This window comes from Crotalus tigris, unplaced genomic scaffold, assembly GCF_016545835.1.
Source record: "Crotalus tigris isolate CLP2741 ecotype Arizona unplaced genomic scaffold, ASM1654583v1 scf7180000021179.819088, whole genome shotgun sequence".
NCBI classification, from domain to species: domain Eukaryota; kingdom Metazoa; phylum Chordata; class Lepidosauria; order Squamata; family Viperidae; genus Crotalus; species Crotalus tigris.
The window spans coordinates 473235-498231 of record NW_024098385.1 but is presented as its reverse complement, the minus strand read 5'-3'; the positions used below and the strand labels follow the sequence as shown (position 1 = coordinate 498231).

The 24997-nt window shown below is 42.6% G+C and overlaps 1 protein-coding gene across 8 annotated transcripts in view; it reads right to left on the bottom strand.

Annotated features, from left to right (window-relative positions):
* Window positions 1–24997, bottom strand: part of MAP2K5 (mitogen-activated protein kinase kinase 5) — a 128114-nt gene that overhangs the window by 30808 nt on the left and 72309 nt on the right. For 5 of the 8 annotated variants that reach the window (XM_039369649.1, XM_039369654.1, XM_039369653.1 and 2 more), the window contains 3 exons: window positions 22255–22284; window positions 7318–7344; window positions 6968–7000 (listed from right to left, as the gene is read on the bottom strand). In XM_039369649.1, coding sequence (XP_039225583.1) covers window positions 6968–7000; window positions 7318–7344; window positions 22255–22284 — 90 coding nt within the window. The remainder of the gene's footprint in view (window positions 1–6967; window positions 7001–7317; window positions 7345–22254; window positions 22285–24997) is intronic. The other 3 variants (XM_039369651.1, XM_039369655.1, XM_039369652.1) reach the window with 1 other exon arrangement.

Below are 24997 nucleotides of genomic sequence, written 5' to 3'. Positions count from 1 at the left end.
CTCTTCAGTGCAAATGCATTTAATATCAGAGAAAAGAAAATGTATGGTGGGGTGCACATTCCACACCCTTCTCTATTTCTGGAAGTTTTTGAAAGCGTTTCTGCCAAAGAGAAGATTGATCTTAGAAATAAGCCAGGGCTGAGAGTGCTCCAGTGTACTAGACTTGAAGCAGTTGACAATCTCTCAAAGGGCCAGCCACTTTAGAGGTTGGTAGTTAAGGGGCTACATTTCAGATCTGTCCATTTATAACCACTTGGTGAAACCCTCTTAACTGAACATCATGGCAATATGAAGGAAACGTCTTTTGTCCCCATGAGGAATTTGACCCTGAAACGGCGGAGAATAGAACAGGGAAGGTGGAGCCCGGAGTTTTAGGTGGGTCACCCAAGGGCTGCTCTCTCCTCAACAGGAGAGAAGCAAATGTAGTAGATCTGGGGGCAGATGAGCAAAACAGAGAGAGGACTAAGAGGAGTAGCCTTAGAAGAGGGAAAGTCGCCTAGAGAGATAATAGTCCTAAGCTCTTGCAGGTGCCAAAAGACTACAGGTAGTCCTTATTTAGAGTCTGCCTTGTAAAAGTGTCCATTTGCAGTTATGACAGTGACAGAAAGAACTTGGTGACCAGCTGTCTATAGTCATGGTTTTCTCAAAAGTGCTTTTACAAAAGGCAACTGGACTTCCTTGGTTTTTTCCTTGAAAACATTTCACTTCTCACTCAAGAAGCTTCTTCAGTTCATGAACAACCTGCTTGGATGATCAGTGAAAGCAAAGGAAAGCTGAAGTCAGATCATAAGAACAGTTGCCGTTTTGCTTAATTCACGTAACGACAGAATGGTAGTCCCCATTGTGGTTGTTAAACAAGGACTACCAGTACTATTTTTGTTGGGATCTTGAATAAAGCCGGCTTCCTCATAAAACAAGAACCTTCATCCTTCTGAGAGGTGCTGTGCTCTTCTGTGAAGCATTTGGTTTTTCTTCCAATTACTTTAGCACTTTGTTGAGCGTTTCTTCCAAATGCTAATGCCAGCCACAATTCCTTCAACTGGTAATTTAGAGGCCTGCTGCATCTAACAATGGCTGCAGATAACAATGATTGTTCAAAATTAACAGCCCTAGATAGACCTGTCTTCCAGGAATTCACCCAATTTCTTTTTAAAAGCCATCCAAATTATTGGTAGTCAATATATCTCAAGGCAATGAATCCTGCAGGTTAATCACGCTGTGTGAAGAACTGTTTCCTTCTGACTGGTCTGTACTGCCTATATTGTACATATACCTCTTGGTTGGGGAGATGTAGGAAACAGTGTTTTAGCTTGTAAGGTTGTCTTTAAATTAGATATTCTAGTTTGCAAAGAATAGCACAGATATGCTTGGAAGAAAATACAATTCTGAAAGAATGCAATCCAGGTGGGAAACATTATTTTGCTCCATGACACGTGGGTGGTGGGCGAATGGATGGGAGTCAGACAACAGAGGGGGGGAAAGTTATTGAGCCATCCTGAGACCCAAGAATAAACGATAATGGAGCTATCTGGTGATTATCTCTTAGAGAAACATTTGTGTTAAATGTGTGATTTAAGCATAAGTCAATTCATATAGCCGCATGGCAAAAGAATATACTGGAAATCCAAATGCATAGTACGCACGATTTAGCTGTTCATGGTGAAAGGCTCAGAATGTTAGTGAAAGATGTAAGGATAATTAGAGTTCTGAATGGGGTACAAACCACTTTTAGTGCCAAGAACGAATCTTGGGGGAAAAGTGGAAAAGGAAAGAATTGCCTCCAGAAGCAGTAAATGCTCCAACACTGGAAGTTTTTAAGAAGAGACTGGACAGCCATTTGTCCGAAATAGCGTAGGGTTTCCTGCCCGAGCAGGGGGTTGGACTAGATGACCTCCAAGGTCCCTTCCAACTTTACTACTATTACTATTACTAAATAAGAATGGAAGTCGCACGACTGCAGGAAGGGAAAGTATGAGTGCGATATGAAACATATCAGAAAAAAACAAGACTAATCTCCGAACTGAATAAATGGGAAATGGATGCGGCGAAGAAGATTACAAGTAGTCCTCAACTTACAATCACAATTGAGTCCAACATTTCTGTTATTAAGTGAGACATTTGTTAAATGACTTTTAAGACCTTTCTTGCCACAGTTGTTAAGTGAATCACTGCAGTTGATAAGTTAGTAATATGGCTGTTAAGTCAATCTGGCTTCCCCATTGATTTTGCTGGGCTGGGCTGGGCTGAAGTGTTCTTTATCTCAGTGTTTCTCAACCTTGACCCCTTGAAAATGGATGGACGCCAACTCCCAGAATTCCCCAGTCATCAAAGCTATCTGAGGAATTCTGGGAATTGAAGTCCACCCATCTTCAAGAGGTCATGGTTGAGAAATACTGCTTTATCTGACTGTTGCCTTGCCAATGGGCCTCCTTCTTAGGGACATGTACTGGCCCTATGAGAAGGAGAAAAAGGTCCTCGCATGAATCTACATACAGGTAGTCCCCACTTACAACAGTTTCTTTAGTGACCGTTCAAAGTTAACAACAGCATTGAAAAAAAGTGACTTATGACCATTTTTCACTTATGACCACTGCAGCATCTCCATGGTCACATGATCAAAATTCAGATGCCTGGCAACTGACTCATATTTATGACAATTGCAGTGTCCCGGGGTCACAGGATCCCCTTTTGTGACTTCTGACAAACAAAGTAAATGGGGAAGCTACATTCATTTAACAACTATTGCTAATGTAACAACTGCAGTGATTCACTTAACAACTGTGGCAGGAAGGGTCATAAAATGGGACAAAATTCACTTAACATCTGTCTTGGTTAGCAACAGAAATTTTGGGCTCCATTGTGGTTGTAAGTCGAGGATGACCTGTATTTCCAGCTTCCCCCACTCCCTTGGTGGCCTTTTTTCCACACTAGAGGTATTCTAAGCTATTCTTGCGAGGCGGCTGAGGCGGCTGCTCCCGCTGGTCTCCTTCTTTGGCACTTCCTCCAGCTCTGCGGTACCCTTTTCCAAATATTGTGACCGGAATGGCAATTCCCAAAAGGCCCGTTCTCGCTGCAAAGCATCTGGGCCTGCTTTCTTCTGGAGGCCTCCCCACTGAGGTCTCAGACATCGGAGAGGTCTTCGAACACTCCCCGTTCACTTTCTGAGAAAGAGACTGAGTTCTGGACCACACCCCGGGACCTCACACACGTGTGGGGAATGGCGCGTCACCCGCTCACAGGTGTGTGTGTGGGGGACCCTGCTAGACAAGGGCCGCTGCAGGTCGTGGCAATGTGGCTCCCCCTTTGCCCTTTTGAGTTTCAGGATCTTTCCAGTCCTCATTTGCTCTCACAAAGTTGGCGCACAAGGGAGCATTTGGCCCAAGATCATCAGTCTTAGAACACTAAACACTTTTAATAGCTAAGACTTGCGTTATCATGAATGTGCCGAAAACAACAGCAGCTGCAACATATCGGAAAGCAAACAGACTTTTTCTCATGAGGTCCTTATTTAGAAAGAGACACAGACACGAGCCCATTAAGTGGGGACAATTATTCTCCCCCAACAGGGCTGCATCTTAAAAAGAGCTGAGGGAGGAAAGCAGGAAGAGAAGGAGGCAGGCACTGAGGGAAGCGAAATCGGCAGGGCACCCACCGGGGCCTGAGGAGAAATGGCATTCATCGCCTGCTGAAGGCAGGGAGCCCAGAAGCCAGCGGGGCTTTCATTGCCCCATTCTGCAGCGCATGGCACGCAGGAGCAGGTGGTGCTCCTCAGAGCTCCTCGCTTGCTCGCAGCTCACGCGCCCAAGAAGAGAAGCTCATAGTCCTCATGACTGGAGGCAGGGAGCTTCGAGGGTGAGCGGGGCATATGTTAGGAAAAACACCGGAGGCTGGGAGAGCAAATGGAACAGAAGAGCGGCCACGAGAAGTCTCTGGACTTGTTTACGCAGGCAAATTTTGGGAAATAACAGCGCCTGCCTTGGGGGTTGGTGGTCTGGAGGTGGGAGATTTTAGATGGGGCTAAGCGTGGGGTTCCTCCTGCAGGAGATGAAGCATGAAGCTATCCCTTGTGATCATCTTTGGAATTATACCAATGCGGTATGGTCTAAGTTCTCTCTCTCATGCATGCACACACGAGCATACATACACACTCCCTCCCACTTGATTTCTGCAGCATCAACGGTGCACGTTCTCCATTCCAGGCCTACAACCACAGAAAGCATTGACATCTGATCTTGGGATGCTGAACTCTGTCTGGAAGGGCAGCTGCCCTTTCAGAAGTCAACAATAGTTGAAGAGTAATTTGCACTTATAAACTTGCTGAATCTGTTTTAAAGACTGAAGTCGTGAAGTTGCCCTGTCAGAAAAGAGCATTTGTTCTGTCTATGCAGATTCTCAGTCATCCAAGTCATGGTTGTCCCAAAGGTGCTTTTTCAAAAAGCAACTGGACTTTGTTTTTCCTTGAAGACATTTCCTTTCTCATCCAAGACGCTTCTTCAGTTTCTGAACTAGAGAAGCTTCTTGGATGAGAAGTGAAACGTCTTCAAGGAAAAATGAAGTCCAGTTGTCTTTTGAAAAACCACCTTTGGGACAGTATTTGTTCCGGTTGGTTGTATTGGAAATATATCATTTCTCTGCTGCACTTTCTCCACCATTCTGCTCTCTGTCTCAGCCCAGACTGTATTACATAATACAGGTCTTGGTTTATTTCATGGGAGGCCCTGTGAGCAGGATAAGCTCTGACTTAACAGGAAAAAATCTGGAATTCAAATGCAGCGGCTCATCGCAAATAGGCCATCTACCCTCCAGTCTCCTATATGGCGACTCTTCTGTGTAGAGCACTGGATTTCAGCAGCTTTGGGAGAATCTCTAGTTTGGACCCCTATTATAAAAGCAAATCAGCAGCCAACCATCTTTTTTAATGTACTAACATATTTATGACCTCCATTTCAACTGAAAATTATATTATTCTTTGGACTCACCCAATCCATTCTTTCCTGCTTAAAAAAGCTATATATGATGAGCAAGAGTCAAGGAGACAATAACTGACTGAATCCTTAAAGGCGTCTTATCTATGTCTTCAAATCATAACAAGTGAACATTTCACATTTTGCAAGAACTCAAAGATCTATTGGATTCATATCAGATACGAATGTTAACAGCAAAGCTTATCAACTGAAATTCCTTCATGGCATTCAGGAGTCTCTAAAATTGTGCAAGTGGTTTTTGTACTGAAGATGTTATCTAGTTTGGTAATGAAATGTCTGCAAGAAAACCACCAAGCTCAGAGAGCACCAAAACCCCACAGTACAATATACTGGTATGAGATTGTCATGGACATTTTGAAATTCTAAGATAGATTTGGCCAAATAATTTTCTTAAGCATACAAGGATCACTATTCATCAACTGTACAAGCTCATTCAGGATGGATGTTGAATCCATCATGTTTCAAGAATTTGGATAGTCATCTGAGATCTGGTCTGTGTCTCAAAATACAACCCAACTCCTCTGCGCAGGGTCCTCAGTTTCATTCAGGAGTAACTGCTTCAAGATATGCCCCTCCCCTCCTTTGTTCCCCAGATCCTGTCACCTTGCACTCACAACAAAGAAAAGCCTCTCACTTGAGTAATGATTTTTTCTCTGGATCCCTCATCTTGCCTCCAGTGGCTTCAACAACCTCCTCCTGCAGCTCGCTGCAATTCCCGGAGTTTCTTCCAGATTCCATTCACTGGTTTTCCCAGGTCCCTGGGCTGCATCCTCCTTCCCATTCACCCCCCCACACTCCTGCTTTTTCCTTCTCCAGCAAAGACTTGGTGAGAGCCGAAAGGAGCTCCAGCCTGTCCTGCCTGATTCCTTCACTTTCCCCACCACAGAGAGCTTGGTAGTAGCACGGGAAGGGTCCACTGAGGGAGGGAGCTCTCATGCCTGACCTTGAGGGTTCGCCGAGTTCAAGGAAAGGAGGCCCTTCTGCCATTCCCTGTATCTCGAAAGAGGCACATCCAGCCCTTTGCTACCCCGCCTCCGCTCTGAAATGCAGGGGCCGTCCTTGGTCATCCAGGGGTCTATGGCACGGCCAACTTGCCACACAACTCACCACGGGGGACAATTCAATGCTGTATTAATTCTTTCGCTCAGGTACTTTTATTCTTGGTGAACACGTTTTTGTTGAAATTATTGTAACTCTTCTATTTCTGGATTGACTATATTATCATTATTGGCCACAGTTCTGTCGAAATTAATTTAACTTTTATATTTGTTGAATTGCCTCGTGGTGAGTTGTCCCGTGGCTAGTTGGCCAGGGCGAGCTGGCTGCGGCAAGTTGACCACGGGGAGTTGGCCAGGGCGAGCTGTCCCATTTCGGTCACCCAGGGCAACTGATGGGCATTTGCCCTTGTGCTGAAGGAGACACCAGCATCTTGAAGCTCCTGTAGGAAACCTCCAGACTGGGATTAAATGATTGCAATGGATCCAGATTTTGCAAAAGAGACGTGTCAACAACCATTTTCTCCCCCAGCCAAACTCCAACAAGACACCTCCTTTCAATGTGTTCTTGTTTACAATTCAACTCTGACCCCCACTAATGGGGCTCCCTTTTTGCACACCTCAAGCAAGCCTCCTTCAGAAGCCAAATCGCAGCTTGCCTCTCTTTGCATTGCCTCCTCTCGCAAGGCGGAGAGGCGGTCAATTAACCCAGGGGTTCCGCGGTCTCCCTTTTCCAGGAGAGGGAAGAAAAAGAGAGAGATTTTCCTGAAAACAGCCTCATTTCCCCAAGAATTCAATAGGAAGACTCAGAAAATGGCACAAAGCAGAACAAGGCCGAGCGGAGCTCGACGGCTCAGAGCCGCACAAGGCAACTTGTCTCACTGTTGAGGATGTCGGGCCATTGTGCTTCATTAGGAAACAAAATATAAGCTTTCCAGTCCATTAGGGATGACTTTAGGAGTGAAAGCACATAAGACAGCGACTCACCTCATCAACAATGCACTGGAGTAACTGGAGAGGCTGTGATGGAAAGGGGTGGGGGACAGGGGAGAAAAGTATTAGGCTATATGCAATATCTTTACATGGAGTGGAAAGGAAAAATCATTAATGCAATAAAATACAGCAAGATTAATCAACAGCAGCAAACTTATAAAAACATCGTGGCTCAGGATGTCCTATTATTTCTAATGGTACCTAATCTAATACAGGCAGTTAAAGGTTTGCTTTTTCCGCAAAATGCAATTTGCTAAGTTTAAAACAAGGCATTCAAGCATGCGAAGGAAGCAGCCATCAGGAAAAAGAAAAGTGAATTTTTTTCCCAAACTCATAAAGCTTACCATTAAAGATCCCTGGTTTTTCTGAATCTGAAAAGGGGGGAAAAAAGGGGAGGCAATATGTAATTAGCATGTCATAATCAAAATGACTCACTTGGACACATTATGATCACTGAGAGAAAATTATTGTATCGCTGGTGGCAATTTGTGGGCATGTGTTAACACAATTTACATAATGAAAATACACAAATGTTAATAGCTCGCTTCTCATTTATAGGCGAAAGTCAGCAGAATGTTAATTTCACACAACACTTTTTAGTACCCTCCAGGTTGTATTAGAATAGGGAGAAAAAGCATAATCCATTTCAAAAGGCTGTTTACGATTTAGATATAAATAATGTTTTATATTGCTAGATTGTGAGCACTGCGCTTAATGTTGCAATCATTGCTAATGTTATGAAGCTCACTCTTTTTAAATTAAAAACCGATTTATTTAAAATTGAAATTAAATCATAGTCAGAAATTAGAATTTTGGATTACTGCCAGGGTCTGCTCATAATCCTTTTTTTTTTTTTTAAGAAAACTTTAATTATGTAGCTGAACTATCTGCCTGTACTTGGTGAATACTAGTTGATGCTTCATTTTTGATAGTTTACTACATGCCCTCAAACCCCATAGCTACTTTCCATATACCTACATTAGGTTTGAGAAGTGCCTGTCTTTGGGGCATTCCCATATTCCCAATGACCTTGATGGGCGCCTGCAAGACTCAAGCTGAGAGTTGAACAGAAATGGTATAAGGTCTCCTGCTTGAGCAGGGGGTTGGACTAGAAGACCTCCAAAGTCCCTTCCAACTCTATTATCCTATGTTCCATGAACGAACCAAATCAGTTCAGCAATCTGGGCTTGGTAACCTGCTCAGAAAGTCAGTTTCGTGCGTAGGAGACCCACGGATGGACCAAGAGACCTGAAGGTGTCCTTTCCTGGATGACGTCCCTGTTAGCTGCCAGTAATCCATCCAACCTTTTGTACAGATCAACACATCCCCTCAGTTTTATAGTATGCTATTTGACATCCTTTTATTTATTTACTAAAATTTATAATCTATCCCATACCAAGGGGAGTTTTACTTAAAAAAATGTTTCTCTAAAAAGTCCAAACTAAATAATAAAAATGCTGTGAAGTCACAAAGCACACTTAAAAACATTTCTGGGATACATGGAAATGCACAAACTTATTTTTCTTGCAATGGTTGACCCTTCCCATTCAATATTCCCAGCTCAGCAATGTCAGAAATGATGAATGGCTGGTATGCTGACCATCGGCTTTGTAGGTTCTTTCTTCCCAATTTGCTGGAGGCTTTCTCTCTTAAGTAAAAGTTCGCCCAGGTAACGATGCACCACGAAACCCAGACCAAATCCGTATCTGTACATAACACCCCCACCCCATAAGAGAGCGGGAAGACAGATTCAGAAAAAGAGATTTCTGTTGCACTTGTAGGTGTAGGCTTCAACCTACCACCATTCATTTAAGCAACTGAAGTTAAGACTGCGCTGAAAAAAGTGACTTGTTATGGGTTCCCATAGTCATGTGATCCTGATTTAGGCACGTGACAACTGGTATGCATTTACTTTTCCTACTAATTTTATTAAGAAATATATTAAGCAGGTTAAACTAATACGAGAACTTAGTACAGAAATACATAAAAAAGAAAAAAATGTAAGAAAAAAAAATCCCCCAAGGAAGTAGTAAGAAAAAGAATCTTCCTCCTTCATCCCCAGCAAGAATATTCAATGTTAAGAACTTATCACTGTCTCTTAAAATATAACCAAATACTTCTTCATTCCATGTCACCCCATTTCCTATAAACTCATTTCTAAATCTTCAGCTCTCCTTATTAATCAGCAGAAGTCCAGTAAAAATTAAGAGATACCTAGCAACATAAATATATAATCTCCATTTCCATTTAATCTAAATCCTGCTCATCCCTCTTTAATAATCAAAACCTAATCCCAATTAATAATTAAGCGTTGTAAAAAATTAAACACTATTAAACATTACCAGAATTAGTAACCCTTACTTACCTATCAAAAATAACAACATAAATATTGTGAGCTAAGCTATTATACCCAGTTAAACATTAAAAAAAAGCTATCCAATCAAGGTAACCATTAAGCATCACCAGAGATAGCAAATTGTTATTTATCCATAATCAAATAAACCAACTTTATACTTTTCTTATTCTTCCTCCTGGCTATCCTTAAGTCCTATAGATAAAATTCTAATTCCTGTTTCCTTCTACTATCTTTATCTCCTTTCTCAAAATTCTTGTCATCCCCTATCCATTTGTAACTTCTATGTATGTATGTATGTATGTATGTATGTATGTATGTATGTATGTATGTATTTATTTATTTATGAGACTTATATACCGCTTTAAGTGCAAGCACTCTCTAAGCGGTGTACACCAGTAAGCAATGTATATATATATATATTTACATTGCACCCAACAATCTGGGTCCTCATTTTACCTACCCCGGAAGGATGGAAGGCTGAGTCAACCTTGAGCCGGTGAGATTTGAATCGCTGACCTGCTGAACACAGTCAGCTAAAGTGGCCTGCAGTACTTCACTCTAACTGCTGCGCCACTACGTTCAATACGTTCAATTTCAAAGGGCAATCCATATTACTCCTTCAATACATTATTTATATATTTTGTCTGCCATGTATTTCCCTCCCAGGGTCACCTGATCACCCTCTGGGACTTTCCTGGCTGGATTCTGACCAGCGCAGTCAAGGGGGAAAGCCGGACTCTCTTAATGGAGCCCCCCAAAAGTCATAAAATCAGGCACAGTCATGCGAGGACTCACAACTGCATTACATAGTGAAGGAGGTTCCAGTCCCAATTGTGGTCCTACGTCAAGGACTACCTGTATGGTGATTCCCAGCAAAGAAACCAGTCTAGGTAACCTTCAGAGCAGCTGGGAATGCTGGGAGCTGCAGTCTTAACATCTCCAGGCCAAGTTAGGGAAGCCTAGACAAGTAGCCTTCAACTTAGGATCACAACTGAGCCCAATTGGCTGGAGAAAGCAGGACATTTTGGACAGTTTCAACACTAAGAAGGAGGGATCCCATCTGGGATGCTCAAATAATTGAAGAAGATGAGCTAAAACCCAGCAAAAGCATTTCATCAGGATATCTGAAGCAGTCAATATAAAATATATGGCCAAAATGTGTGTGCCAGGAGGCTGGATGAAGAGAGAGGGTCAGCAGGCATTAATGCAGGAGGCCCCAGGGCAGGGGTGTTAAATTGCTGGCCCGCAGGCTGGTTTCATCATACTGAAGACACACCCACCCCATTGCCAGCAATGCAAAGAGTCGCGATACATCGCAACACACCACATCATGTGGCGAGTTTGACACCCGTGCCCCATGGTATCTGGTGAGAGGGAGCATTCGGAGAGTAAATTGGCTTTCAACCAAAACACACAAACAATTCTATTCCTTGTCTGTTACATCTTTGCATCCCTGTAAAGTGAGACATCTATAGAAAGCAAGCTGTGGCCAAGCCAGGTTTCAGTAATAATTTACTGTACCTATTTCAACATTTTGCTTTATAGCATGGGTCCCCAAACTTGGCAACTTTAAAGACTTGTGTACTTCACAATGCTAGCTGAGGAATTCTGGGAGTTGAAGTCTGTAAGTCTAAAAGTTGCCCAAGTTCGGAGACCCCTGTGTTACAGCATCTGGAACTGGTTATTTTGGAATCCCCCAGTGCTGTCTTAATGCTGCAGAAAATGATGGGCTGGTTTCTCAATATCTTAGCAAGGAAGACTCAGAGTTGGTTGTCCATACAAGGAATGTCAATTGCTCCAAGCAGAGGCTGGGAGGGCCGACTCTTCATCTGCTAACTCTATTAAGGCATCTGATTGAAAGGACCATGTTTTCCACCCAAGCCTTTGCTGGCAAGGTGTTCAAACTCTGTTAGGTACATTGTTCAGTGCAACACAATGTTGCTTACCTTCTCCAACCTACAAACCTGCAACATTTCACCAAACAAAACAGCCAACACAATCAATGAAGCATCTGGTTTTAGGATATACTGAGAATATTGTGTGGTAAGATTTTTCAATATAAGGTTCTAGAGTGGGGGGCTTTTCCTCTTTCTGCCACCATAAGCAACTAGCCTTGGGTTAGAATTAGGGAGGGATATTCTCTAGCTCTGGCAGGCTCAATGGGGCCGTTCTTCATAGCCTGTTTCCGGGACGCTTCCTCTGCCGCTCTGCCTGCTCAGGTCTTCGGCTCAGCTTGTCTTCTCTGGGTCCCACTTGGTGGGATTAAGGCTGAGTCAAGCAGAAAGTAATTCCTGCAGCAATCACTAGTACAACGTATATGAAATACTCAGAAAACTTTTAAACTTCTCTATGAATTCTCCTCTTCCTTATCACAATCTACTACAGTGCACAATCTGCTAGTGCTTGAATTACAACCACAGTGGAGTCTGCCATTATGGTTATAGGTTGTGATGATTATAAAATGGGTCACCACACGACTGGAGCCAATTTTACAGCCGTTTTGGAGGTGGTTGTTAAACCCATTGTTTACTATGGGGCAGTTCTTGGAAGAAACCAAATGTAAACACCTGTTTCCAGCAAACATGTTGTCACGAGAGCAGGAACACCACAAATGGCTGTCAACCCAGGCCAGCTGTGGAGCACCCAAAATGCAGCCATGTGATCAGGGGGAGATGTTAGAATTTCAGAACTGGGTCGTAAGTAGCTTGCGGGTGTCCATCATAACTTCAGTCACTAAGCAACTGGTCGTAAGTCAAGGACTATCTGTACTTTTATTTTTAACTCTGGGAGAAGACTGCACCAATTCAGTGTACGAATAACATACAGAGCAAGGCTTGAAACAGTGTATTCTATAGATTCCCTGGAATGCTCAATAAAACACATTCATATTTATATCCAGAAGGAAGTGTCTGTGGAGATTCTCAGTCATCCAGGTCATGGTTGTCTTAAAGGTGCTTTTTCAAAAGGCAACTGGACTTTCTTTTTCCTGAAGAGGTTTCACTTCTCATCCATCCAAGAAGCTTCTTGGATGAGAAGTGAAACGTCTTCAAGGAAAAACAAAGTCCAGTTGCCTTTTGAAAAAGCAGCGTTGGGATATCCAGAAGATTGAGAGGGAAAACTGGTTAAAAATGCAAGAGGTTTCTGATGTTTCATGTAATAATTAGTAATAATTCATTAATGCTTTACTTTTGCAAAATATCTGCTTGACCTGGACCCAATTCTAGTTCTTTATTTCTTCCTCTGTTATTCTCCCTTGAATAACCAAAAACAAAAAGCCATTTTCTTCAGTCAAGAGACTCTAAAACAGGAGTCTTCAAACCTGGCCCTTTTACGACTTGTGGACTTCAACTCCCAGAATTCCTCAGCCAGGCATGCTGGCTGAGGAATTCTGGGAGTTGAAGTCCACAAGTAATAAAAGGGTCAAGTTTAAAGACCCCTGCTCTAAAAGAATCCTTTCTTCTGCAGCTAAGGAAACAACCCAACCATTTTAATGTCCTGCTTTCCTTAATATTTGGCACTAGCTCCTCTCCTGGAAGTTTCCTTAAATACAGTTGTAGCAACTACTCCCTACTAATAAATCTGCTGGCATGCCAGATTAGCAGATCATAACACAAAAAATGAAAATGAAGTAAAATAGCATAAAATGCAAAGCTACACTGAAAACATACTTGCAACACGTCCTAAGCTCTAAATACTAAAAATAAATCTGCCTTTCTTTGATTGTATTAACATGATAATTCACTTCTAAAAATAATCCATTTTTGGATCAAAGCAACACTTGCTCTTTTTTCATGCCAACATATAAATCTCATACTTGTGATATACTTCTGCGATGATGCAGTGGAAAATGATGCTGTCTTAACACTTGGAATCTTTATTATCTGTTTCTTTCCTCTTCAGACACCCAATTATGAAAATACATGTAAAATTCTGGGAAGCTTTCTGCTGAAACACTTTGGAAATAGAAAGATAACCATGAAAATCCCTTGTTCTGAACATGGCATTCAGAATTGTTCTACAAAGCAACCAATTTTTCCACGGTACTGGGAGCCCATGCTATCCAAACAAAGAAACTGATATTATGCATTTTCTACTATGATATTACTGAAAAGGCATAATATATAATTCTATCTGTGCCCATTCCACTGACTCACAGAAAATATATGTAAGCAAGTCTTATGTACTGTAATGCAAGAGTGTCATGATTTATTCTTAAATATGAAAATAATGTTCTATACTGAATTTTAAACTATATTTTGGTAAAGAACAGAAGATGTCAGTTCATGAAAATCTACATATTTGTAGGTGTACTGCACATATTCAGTGAGAAAACTCCTATAAAATTAACTTTAGGGTTGTTTTTTTTAAATTGAAACAGTAAATAATAGATTAATTCCATTATTTTCTGTGAAGACTAGTAAGATATAGCTTTTCTTTTCTTACAATTCACTACAGAAAACAGCATTATTTTGACATCAACGTGTGAACAATATTTAATGTCTTTTAAATGGTTCCAAACAGTTATACATTAAATGACAACAGTTTTGCTTTTATTTTGAAACTGGCTGTTTGCTGTTCTTCAATTATTCTACAAAATAAATGTTTAAATGATACTTCTATCATTTGAAAAAGGAAAATATCAGCGAAGCAGCTTTTCTAGTTAAACAAAATTATATGTCCGTTAGCTCCTCCTTTGACAAGTAGCTCTTACATCAAAATGAAAACAGGCCAAAGGGGGTCAATATTATGGATTACACACAAGAAAAAGAGCCTTGGAGCTTGCTAGTATCCAGGAGCAGGAGCAACAGCTTCAATTAAAACCAGCCAATTACTCAACCCTTTAAGATGCTGCAAATAAATGGATTGCTTTTAAATGGAAGTCATTGGATGAAGGGTTCTTTGACCCACAATTCAGTTGCACTAACAGGAATCATAATGAGGGAGGAATTGCTGAAACAAAATATTTCTTCCCCCCACAAAAGGAAAAAAAAAAGACTTTTGAATCAAGAGGTGTTTACAAAATGTTTGATATTGCAAAAGGAAAAAGGTCTACGGAGAATCTCAGTCATCTGGGTCATGGCTGTCCTAAAGGTGCTTTTTCAAAAGACAACCAGACTTTCTTTGTTTTTGCTTGAACACATTTCGCTTCTCATCCAAGAAGCTTCTTCAGTTCTGACTGAATGGTGGAGAATGGAGTGAATTATAAATACCTGCAGTCATCTGGTCATTAGTGCTCTTTCTGAGAGTCACTGAGGCCACTTGGAAATTTATCTGTGCCCCCAGGGTCACCTGAATAGTGCAAATGGGTGTGGAACCTTCTTGGAACTGCGGAAAGGACAACTCAGTCCTTTCCTTCCATTCTCATTCAAATCCTTCCATTCTCCACCATTCAGTCAAAACTGAAGAAGCTTCTTGGATGACAAGTGAAATGTCTTCAAGCAAAAACAAAGAAAGCCCAGTTGCCTTTTGAAAAAGTACCTTTGGGAAAAGGAAAAGGGACAAAAATGTAACATTTTGAGGACCACTGTAGATTACTTCTTCACCCACTGGATTCCTGTCTGCTTCCTCCCTTTCATATTGCTGGGCAGACTCTCAGCCCAATCTGGAGGGTTTAGCATATCTGGAAGGGCTTCCACACACAAGGTCTTCCTACACCTCTGCCATCTGCTGAAAATGCCACAGATTGGAGAAATTAGGCCGCATGTGAGCATGTAGTGCGGTGCTCCTGGGAGGTCAGGAATCGTATTGAAGACGCCACATCTCCAACTCCCTGGACCCATTAAAATGGGAATTTAGGGTTTCATATCCTCCCTGAAGAGCAGAGTGCAGCTTGCGTTTTCAGGTGCCAAAAAGCTTCTGGTCAGTTTTGTCAACAGTGCCCTTCCCTGGGTTACTTTGGATCCAACCCATCCAGACAGAATTAAGAGAAAACACCACCCACTAGCTGGGTCTGCCCTTGGAGACAGGCTGGGACCTTAGATTCATGCAGGAAGCAGTGGTGAAACATCTAGCTGGTTGGCTTTAAGAAAGCCATTTTGCATTGTTTACATTTTGAAAATCTTACATCGGCTGTCTTCTCATTACCGGTGCCGAGGATAGAGGGTAATCTTTAAAGGCCTGTTCAGGAGGACATCTTTCCTTCGAGAAAGCAGATCCATTCCTTCATGGAAGAAGGTGCTTTATTCAGGAGCCGAGAGACAGATGAAATACCTCATTGTGAAATGCTGACTCTGGATGGGTTGGGCTTCTCGATATCAAGTTAAAATCTTTCTTAAAATAAACTTTAAACAATTTAACATTTAACTACCCTTTAAATGCTGGTTATTTTTAACCTTCATAATATGCATATATTTGGGGTCATCTCCTTCCTGGTGTCTGTCCAGTTTTCTGCATCACACTCTCCATTTTACATAGTTGTAGTTTCTGCGGTTGGCTTTGCAAGCTAGTCATACTGTATTTAGTTTTTATTTGTACTGATCATTTGAGATAAAACGATCTACCTCAGTGAATGAATACAAATATTATGGGACAGATAATAACTTCATTATTGCAGACCTTCAGAGGGGCACAAAATATGCACATTTCACCTCTCTCTATGACTGATTTATAAATCTGTTGGGGTCACTGTGTAGAAAGTCCATTTATACACTTTTTAACTGAAGAGAAAGTCCTGGAGACTCAATTGACATCATATAGACCAGAATGACAAAGAAGCTCCTTAGAACAGGAAATCATTTCATTGTACATTTTTTATGATGAATTTCCAGGATAAAATAAGAGTTTTGCAATCATCTTTTCTACTTTGGATTGTGGATTTGTAAACAGTTAATATTAGTAAAATGGAGAAATTATAATGTAGGAAGAACAGCTGAGTAATGTCCCCATTTGGAGGGCCATGAGATCAGAGCGTAACTCAGAAGACCAAGAGGGAGAGAGCTGTTCCGCCCTTGGGATTACCCACCTTTGTGAAGGTGCAATCTGGGCTCGTTTCCCTCCCCAGCAAGAGCTGCCTGCTGAAGGCTGTATTTGTGCAAAAGATTCTCTTCTCTTCCACCTTTGAACATCATGTCCCCCACGGTGGGCTCTGGGTCAGAAGTCTTCCCACCAACTCCTCTCAATTCACAACAGTTTGGACTGCAAACTCTCTCTATAAAAGCAACCTGAACAAGGCACACGCTGCCGCCTTGTGTTCTCAAACCCTCTCGATTACTCACACTTTTGTTTCCGTCACACTGGACCCTGCCTCTGTCTGCAGCAAAGCAATATGTCATCATTTTGCTGAGCTAACCGGCCTCACAGTCTTGTCCCTCTGAGTTAGGCGCAAGGCAGCAACACTTCATCAAACCGTTGGCCACAGCCAGGCAGAAAAAGGCTGGCAGAAGAAATGGGAAACGGCCCCATCTGTAAACCCTGCAACTTTATTGGCCGTGATTAAAAAGGAGAACAGAAGTTGCCCTTTGGAAGGCAAAGTGATACAAGGCTCCTTGCGTTGGTCTCACCTTCGTGGATTTGTAATCGGGCATTTCAAGGCTGGCTTGATGATTGTGTGAAAAGGCATCTCTGCATTTGCCACTTCTTCTTTTTTTGGGGCGGAGGGGGAGAGCGTCTTCTCTCCCTCCCATCTTCTGCTTATCATGCTCCTTATTTGAAACAGATTTTTAACAGATAATCTTGCTCATTATAACAATATCTCGCTTGCATTTTATTCAAATAATTCTTAAAAACAGCTTTAAAAGCCGTTTGGAATAAACACCAAGCTTCCCATCAATCAAAAGCAAAAAAATTTCCGCTGGCGGTTGTATAAACATCAGATCAACTCACTGATGTCTTCAAGGATTTCAAACTGAACCATAAAAAACTCCATTAACTTCTGACAAAGAATGCAAATTAATCGCAACATGGGGTGAGATGAAATTAAAGGCTCTATTCTAATCAATGACAAGGCAGGATGAAATATTTACTTCTCTCTCTCTCTCTCTCCCCCCCCCCCTTCTCTATGCTTCCTGTATTCAAGTTGGACACCACAAACCAAAGCTGCATGGTAGGTGCGATTTTCTCAAACTTGGGACAAAATCTACTTGCAAACTGCAGAGATCCACCTGCCACCCATACCCTCATACCAATCTCAGGTGCACACAATTTGTTATTCACACGCTCTTGTGCCAGTGGAAGAAAGCCTGGCAGAGACAGATGCACAAGGAACCCGAAATGACAGCTCTGCCCTCCGGAAGTGCGATCACTACAGGAAAATCTAGTACAGCCTCCAGGTGAAATGTCTGGTGCTCCATATGGAGCAGAGAAAATTAACAACAAGATGGAAATCTCACAAGCAGCAGGGAGCTGGAAGTTTTTTTTATGGAAAAAAATGAAATTTAAAGATGAAGGAGAAGTAATAAATTAATGGGGTGTGAAAACATTCAAAGCTTTACAATACCAGGGGCACTATTTACTCAGATTTTTTTTTTAAGAAGGAGGAGGCCAAGCATCCTTCCTTCCAAACTTCAAATCATTTGATGTAATTTATTAACAAAGATCTGCAAGTGTATCCGAAAACAGGGGGAAGAATCTTTAGCCAGAGTCAGAAGAAATCACTTAAGCGTATTTCTCACAATCTCTGGCAGCCAAGAAGTGGCGTCTCCTCTGAATGCGGCCAGAGCGGTTTGCCCTGCCCCGAAAAGGGAGCAGTCTGAGCACCAGCAGGGGCAATTCTTAACCGTCTCTCGAAATTTCCTGACGATAAGTCGTGGCACTGCCCTGTGCCACCTTTTGATCTAATCGAGACGGCTGGTGTATCTGGAAAGGAAAGAGGCAACCTTCCTGCAGGTTTCTCCTGGACCTGATGCTGGTGAGGGTCCTTGCAAGAATCCTGCATGACTCCCTATAGCTCTGCAGAGTTCTCTCTCCATATTGGACCAGGAAAATGTCACACATAAATAAATGCACAACCAGAGATTTGGGGGACAATGTAGAAAAGTGAAACTAATTTCAAAAGGATGATTCCACGGATGGTTCACTTAACATGTAGAACATGTTTATATTTCTGTCAGGATAGAAGGATTCTTCTAAATCTGTTCTTGGGGAACAAATATTTCGAGTCCAGAATTTAGAGTGGCTAAAACTGCCATCTGTTCAGAACTTTTTTCACCTTTGTCAACAAATGTGTGACACGGATCACAATTATAGGTAAGAAAAGCACCAAACATATCAGCAATTTGCTGCATTTAGCAAACTGTGGCATTTGCTTGTGAAAAAAACAACACCTGGCGGTAGCAGTGTTTCATCTAATTATCACAATATTTAAATGTTCTCAATGCAAACTGACAATTGCAAATAAACTGCAAACGAAAAAAAGGACAATAAAATTCACCCTACATCAGAAACAGCATCCTAATATAAACGTTTTGACATCTTGTTTTCATGCCTAGGAACAAGGAACGCATGATACATAAATAAAGTATGCAGAGAATTTTTAAGGGAGGCTTCTCTGCCCGGGGCCCCGTTCTCCACCGACACCCGAGGCTCTTTCTCCCTCTCTCTGAGCCAGTCCTCCCACCGTGAAAAGCAAACAGCCTGGTAGCTGATCGGTCTGTCACCAAAACAAAGAACAGATGGAAGCAGCCCTTCCTACCCCAAAGAGATTCACTTCCAGCCTCTTACGCCAAGCAGGCACCGAGGGAGGAATCTGAGCACTGAGGCTGGCTCACAGCCGTCAGTCACTCCGGTTCTTTCTAAGAGCTCCTTTGCATTTCTGCATTAAACCAAAGGGGTTTTTACGGCTCCCCATCCCTAGGATGCAGCCCACCTTGCTGAGAAGCCTGAGATGGCTGCAGTGCAATCCCGAGCCCAGCTGTGACTTTCACTCCCAGACTGGGAAGACTGTTGCACAGCTAGTCCTTGACTTATAACTGTCTGCTTAGTGACTGTTCGAAATTATAACAAATTCTGAAAAAGTACTTATGACCTGGATTTGGAACACTGAAGGCCCCCCCACGGTCATGTGACTGCGTTTTGGGAGCATTTACGATCATTTACAGAGTCCTGTGGTCACATGACTGTGGTTTATTATTTTTTTTGTTGGAAATTGGCATTGACTTCCAGTTTCTGGGCAAAAAATGCCCACTGCAGACAATGGGGTTGCTTAATGACCACGGTGTTCACTTTATAACTGCCGTGTTCACTTAACGACCACTGCAAAAAAGTCATAAAACTGATGCTGTCACATGATGACTCAATTAACATCCAACATGACCTACGACTGTCCAACTGCAGGCAGGCTGAGGTTAACTAATTCCCATTGTTATAAGAAGCATCAGGAAGTCCTTTTCCAGGGCTATCCAGAACAGCAGGAAGCGTCCTGCATTTTCTTTTGCACATTTTTGATTTTGCCATGTTGAAAGACATTGCTCACCTGTTGAACAGGCACCCGTTACTGTTCAGCATCCTTTGAAAGATCCCACGTGCACCTTGGCTTTTCCCAGCTTTGCTGGTCACTATAGTAAGTATTCCTGCAGCAATATATTCTTCCTCTGCCCCCACCATGTACTTCTGGACCCAGTGTGCGGCATTTTTGAGTGACAGCTACACAAGGCCTCTACATCAGACAACCTCCGGTTTAAACAGAGCCACCCAATAGCAGCAAATTGAGAGCCAGCATGGATTGGTCTACTAAATCTTCAAGTCCTGAGAAGTATCAGAGAATTAGTTCTATTTAAAAAAAAACAAAAACAAAAAAACCCAAGTATTTTTAAGCACAAGGAAGAGATCAAATCACTTCCTATTATTCAATAGCCACAGTGGTGAGGCATCTGCATAAATTAGTATGGCTCATTTGCATAATAATAACAATAGATGCTTAAAGAGCACAGACCAACACCAGTTTTAAATCAGATATGCCTCCCGGCCCTGTGGCCTGCATCAGTGGGGAGGTTAGGAAAAGTGACTGCCCTTCACCAGGGAATCGGCAATTCCTCTTCCTCTCCAAAGTCCTGCAACTGCCTAAAATTGTAAATGCATTTATGTCCCCAATGAACACAATGGATGTTTTCACTGGGGTTGGGGATGGTCAAGGAATAAACATACCCCTTTCAGTAATTAAATTTTAATCTGTATATCACAGGATTTCTCACACTCTTAAGAACTAGAATTGTCCACTGAGGTTTTGTGCAGTCAAAGCCAGATGCAAAAATGTGCAGCCCACCACTCGGGAGGGGTCTAGGCCAACTCCCCATGGCCAATGTGCCGCCAAGCGACAACTCGCCAAGGGACAAGAGCTGCACTGATAGCAAAGAAATGGCGGAATAGAAGCTTAAAGAAGGGATGCAAAAGGAGGGAAAAATGAAATGTGCAAGACAAAAATTACAATACAGGCAGTCCTGGACTTACCACTGAGCCCAAAATCTCCATTGCTATGCAAGGCAGTTAAGAAGTTTTTGCCTCGTTTTATGACCTTTCTTGCCACAGTGGTTAAGTGAATCACTGCAGTTGATAAATTAGTAATCCGGTTATTATGCGAATCAGTAAGGATTCCGCTAAATCATGAAATCCAGCCTGGGGCTGCACCCTCCCCTTGTGTGGAGGAAATGCTCTGAATATTCAAGGAAATATGTGGAATGTTTCCATACTGAGTTCATGCGAATTGTTATTGGTTTTTCATTTAAATGAGATGGTGGTCAAGGAAAAAGTGATTTGGAACAATAAGGAAATTGCCCATAGGGAGGGGAAAGTAGCATTTAGGGTTAATGGAGCTGCAAGATCTGAGCTTGGCCTATTCCAGTCTTCCTCAACCTTGGTAAGTTTACGAGGTGCCGACTTCGACTCCCAGAGTTCTCCAGCCAGCGCTGCACATCGAAAAGTTGCCAAGGTTGAGGAAGACTGGCCTAGGCCATTAATGGCCTCAGATGGCAGCTTCCATCTGTCTCTCCTTGACTTATGACCGTAATGGAGCCTGCTCGTTACAGTTATATATTGTGACAGTCGTAAAGCGGGCTATCCATGTGACTTCAGTTTACGACCTCCTTTGCAGCGGTCGTTAAGTGAATCACTGCGGATGTTAAGTGAACCCATTGCTCGCTATTGGGCACTTTTGCCAAAAGCCAGAAGTAAATGCCAGCGCTCAGCAAAAACTCCGCAAATGGCAGTCACGGAACTGCGGCATGCTCCAAGCAGCCATAAAGGTGGGCCGGCTGCAGAGTGCCCAAAATGCAGTCACAGGACTGGGGGGCTGGGGGGGGCGATGGTCAGCCGAACTATGGAACCAGATCGTAAGTATCTTTTGGGGGGAGAGGTGTCATAACTTCATTCGCTAAGTGAATCGTCGTAAATCAAGGGACCAGAATTTCTGTTGCTAAGCAAAACAGTTGTTAAGTGAGCAATGCCCATTTTTTTGCCATGGTCGCTAAGCAAATCACAGTTGTTAAGCAAATCCAACTTCCTTCACTGAAGGTGGCAAATGGTGATCACATGACCCAGGGACACCGCAGACACTGTAAATACATACTCGTTGCCCAACATGCAAATTTTGATCAAGCCACTGTGGGGATGCTCCAACAATTATAAGTGTGAGGAATGGCCACTAAATGAATGGCTGTAAGTTGAGGACCACCTGTATACACAGTGTTTAGAGACACTGCTCTAAACGCACCAGATTTTGACACACATCACTTTCAGCCACCATGTTGACAGGAAGGCAGAAAAGCAAATTTGCTCGGCTTCAAACTCACTATATGCTCCAGGAAACAGTCTAAGAGATAAAAAATAAATCTTGGACCTTAAAAAGAGAACAAGATCCATGGCGGTTTTGGCAACTCTGAAGTGATTGCTTTTTGATTTAATGGGGCAGATTTATATGAACCAGGTGGAAAGACTGACACAATTGCTTGTTGCACCTTCATCCACGGAATCAGTGAGGCAGCAATGAGCGTCTTACCTGAGGATAAGGGAACCTCCCGAGAGCAAGCTGGGGAAAAAAAAAATGGTCTGGTTAGAGAGATCTGCATCAGGGGCTGAGCAAAAGGAAGGGGAGGGAGAGGGATTCATAACTTAGAATTGTTTTGAGGGCAAAAAGTGTGTATGTGTGCGTGAGAGAGAGAATCAGAATAAAAAACCTTAACAGATAAGTAAAATGGCAATATTTTGAAAGGCTATCCATAAATGAGCAGCAGATCTGTTAATGCGTCTATTTGTCTGCCTGTCTGCCCAGCCAAATTCTGCGCTCGTAAACAAAATATGGGCCTTTTTCAATTCCGTGGCCTCTCTTTGCATTTCAGTTGCTAAGAGATTCCAGCCATTTGGAGGAGAGCCGACAGTCACAATGAGCATGGAGAAACTGCCAAGGCATTTGGACAGCCTCCACCATGGAAGCCCAGTTCTGCCTTTTGCCCTTGAAAGCAGGATCCCACAGACTGGAGCACTGGGCTTCCTCCCATATCCGTTGGCTTTCAATTCAGCCCCACAGCTATGGACTCAAGTCCTCGCTTCAAGCTTCGGCATGTGCTTTTTGTTACCACAGGTGGATCTTGAGACAGAGGGGCTCAAAGGTTAACCAGCCCAAGAGGGGCACCTCCTCGCTTCCCCGGGTGGTGCAGACCCCAAGAAAATGGCGCACAGGCAGGCCTCGATTGACAACCACAATTGGGACTGGCATTTCCATTCCATTTTGCGTCCAATTTTAAGAACTTTTTTGCTCTTGTTATTAAGTGAGTCTACGCTGTTGCTTAGTGAATTAAGCAAATTTAGCTTCCTCCACTAACCTTGCCTGTCAGAAGCCAGCTCGACAGGTGGCACGTGGCGATCACAGGACCCCAGGAGGCTGCAACTGACGTGGACACAGGCCAGCTGCCGGGCATCACGGGACCATGCAGAGGCTGTGACAAAGTGTGAGGCCTTTTCATAAGTCACTTTCTTCAGTGATGTTTTGACATGGATCGCTAAATAAACGGTTGTAAGCCGAGGACTACCTGTATATATTCCTCGACTTAACAGCTCGTTTAGTGACCGTTCGAAGTTACAACGGCACTGAAAAAAGTGACTTTTTCACACATATGACCATTTCAACATCTCCATAGTCACATGATCAAAATTCGGATGCTTGGCAACTGGTTCATATTTATGATGGCTGCCATGACCTGGGATCAGGGGATCTCATTTTGCGACCTTCTGACAAGCAAAATCAATGGGGAAGCAAGATTCACTTAAGAACCACGTTACTAACTTAACAATTACAGTGATTCTCTTAACAGCTGAGGCAAGAAAGGTTGTAAATGGGGCAAAACTCATTTAATAAATGTTTTGCCTAGCAACATAAAATTTGGGCTCAATTGTGGTCGTAAGTCAAGGACCACCCTAGTGCAAAGTATGTTATGGACATAGCAGATGCCTGGACCGAGTGCTCTTCTGAAAAAAAAAAAAAAACTGCAACAGGATAGCAACATTTAGGATGACAATGGCATAATACTGAAACGAGTGCAGATGAAAATTTATGCAAATCACACAAATATTATGCAAATATATTCTGAGCGCAGAATTGGTTTTCTTGATACAGAAATTATTGCTGTGGAGAGCACACACCTTCTAAGTACGATGTATTTTAGAAGTCCAAGCCAGGCCCCCGCAGGGAACAGCGAGGACCTTTGTTTGACTGGGCTGTGCCCAGTGCTCCCCCGCCCCAGTCCAAGATTGTCAAGGTAATCTGTAATCTCCCCGAAATAGCCTGCAGATATGTCACTGTACTAAATGTGTTTCAGATTTAATGAAGCTTTAATGTCCTTTTTAATTTTGCCTGTTTCTGTATCACCAGGGGTCGAGCAAGGCAATCAACACTCAAGAGGATGGTTTGGTTTAAAACTAGGAAAAACTCATTTGCTTATGAGTTGCACTGTATTTTCTTAATTAAATTTACTGAGTAAAATGGTTTTAAGTTCAGCCAACCAATGACCTCTGTATGTAGATTTAGATTTATAAATAGGCTAACAGCTAAAGCATGGAAACCAAAAGATTGGGGAGGGGAAGCTCTTACAAAAAAACAAATTAGGGCTTTGCATTGTTTTGGCATAACACGAGCAGTGTGGATCTGCACTGATTTATAATCCTCAAAGGGAAATTGAAAACAGGAAAGCACGGAAGATAAGGCACTCAGAAAAGTCTTGATAGCACTTCATAGGTTTGAGAAGAGTCTTTTTTTCCACCTTACCTCTGGAATCCTTCTGTCTCAGCCACTTAGCATAACTGCTCCCCAATCCAGGAAAATCTTATTTTAAATCCCAATCATTTTAATTTATTGCCCTCTGCTCCAGAACTCCAGAACATTTGCCTACCACAGGCTGAGGTGATAGCAAGAGGTTGCTCTCTGACAATTTGCAAGACAATGCAGAACATAGGCAGCGGCTGGACCATAACCTCATTTGACCAAATGACAAGCATTTCCTCAGCATCACCTCTCAAAGTCTTTGGGGAAATACCAAGTAAATGATGTTGGTAAATTCTAGAAGGTGTGACCTCTGCCAGCAAGACATGACCAAGGACACCAGACGAAACCCCAGGCAATACGAAGAAGTTGGAAATCCTAGCCCCAAGTGAAAACGAGGCAAGATCTGAGACAAAGGAGCCACTGAAGGCATTTCTGTGTCTCTGGGAAGTACCAAGGTATGTAACTCTTATGTTCTAAGTTCTCA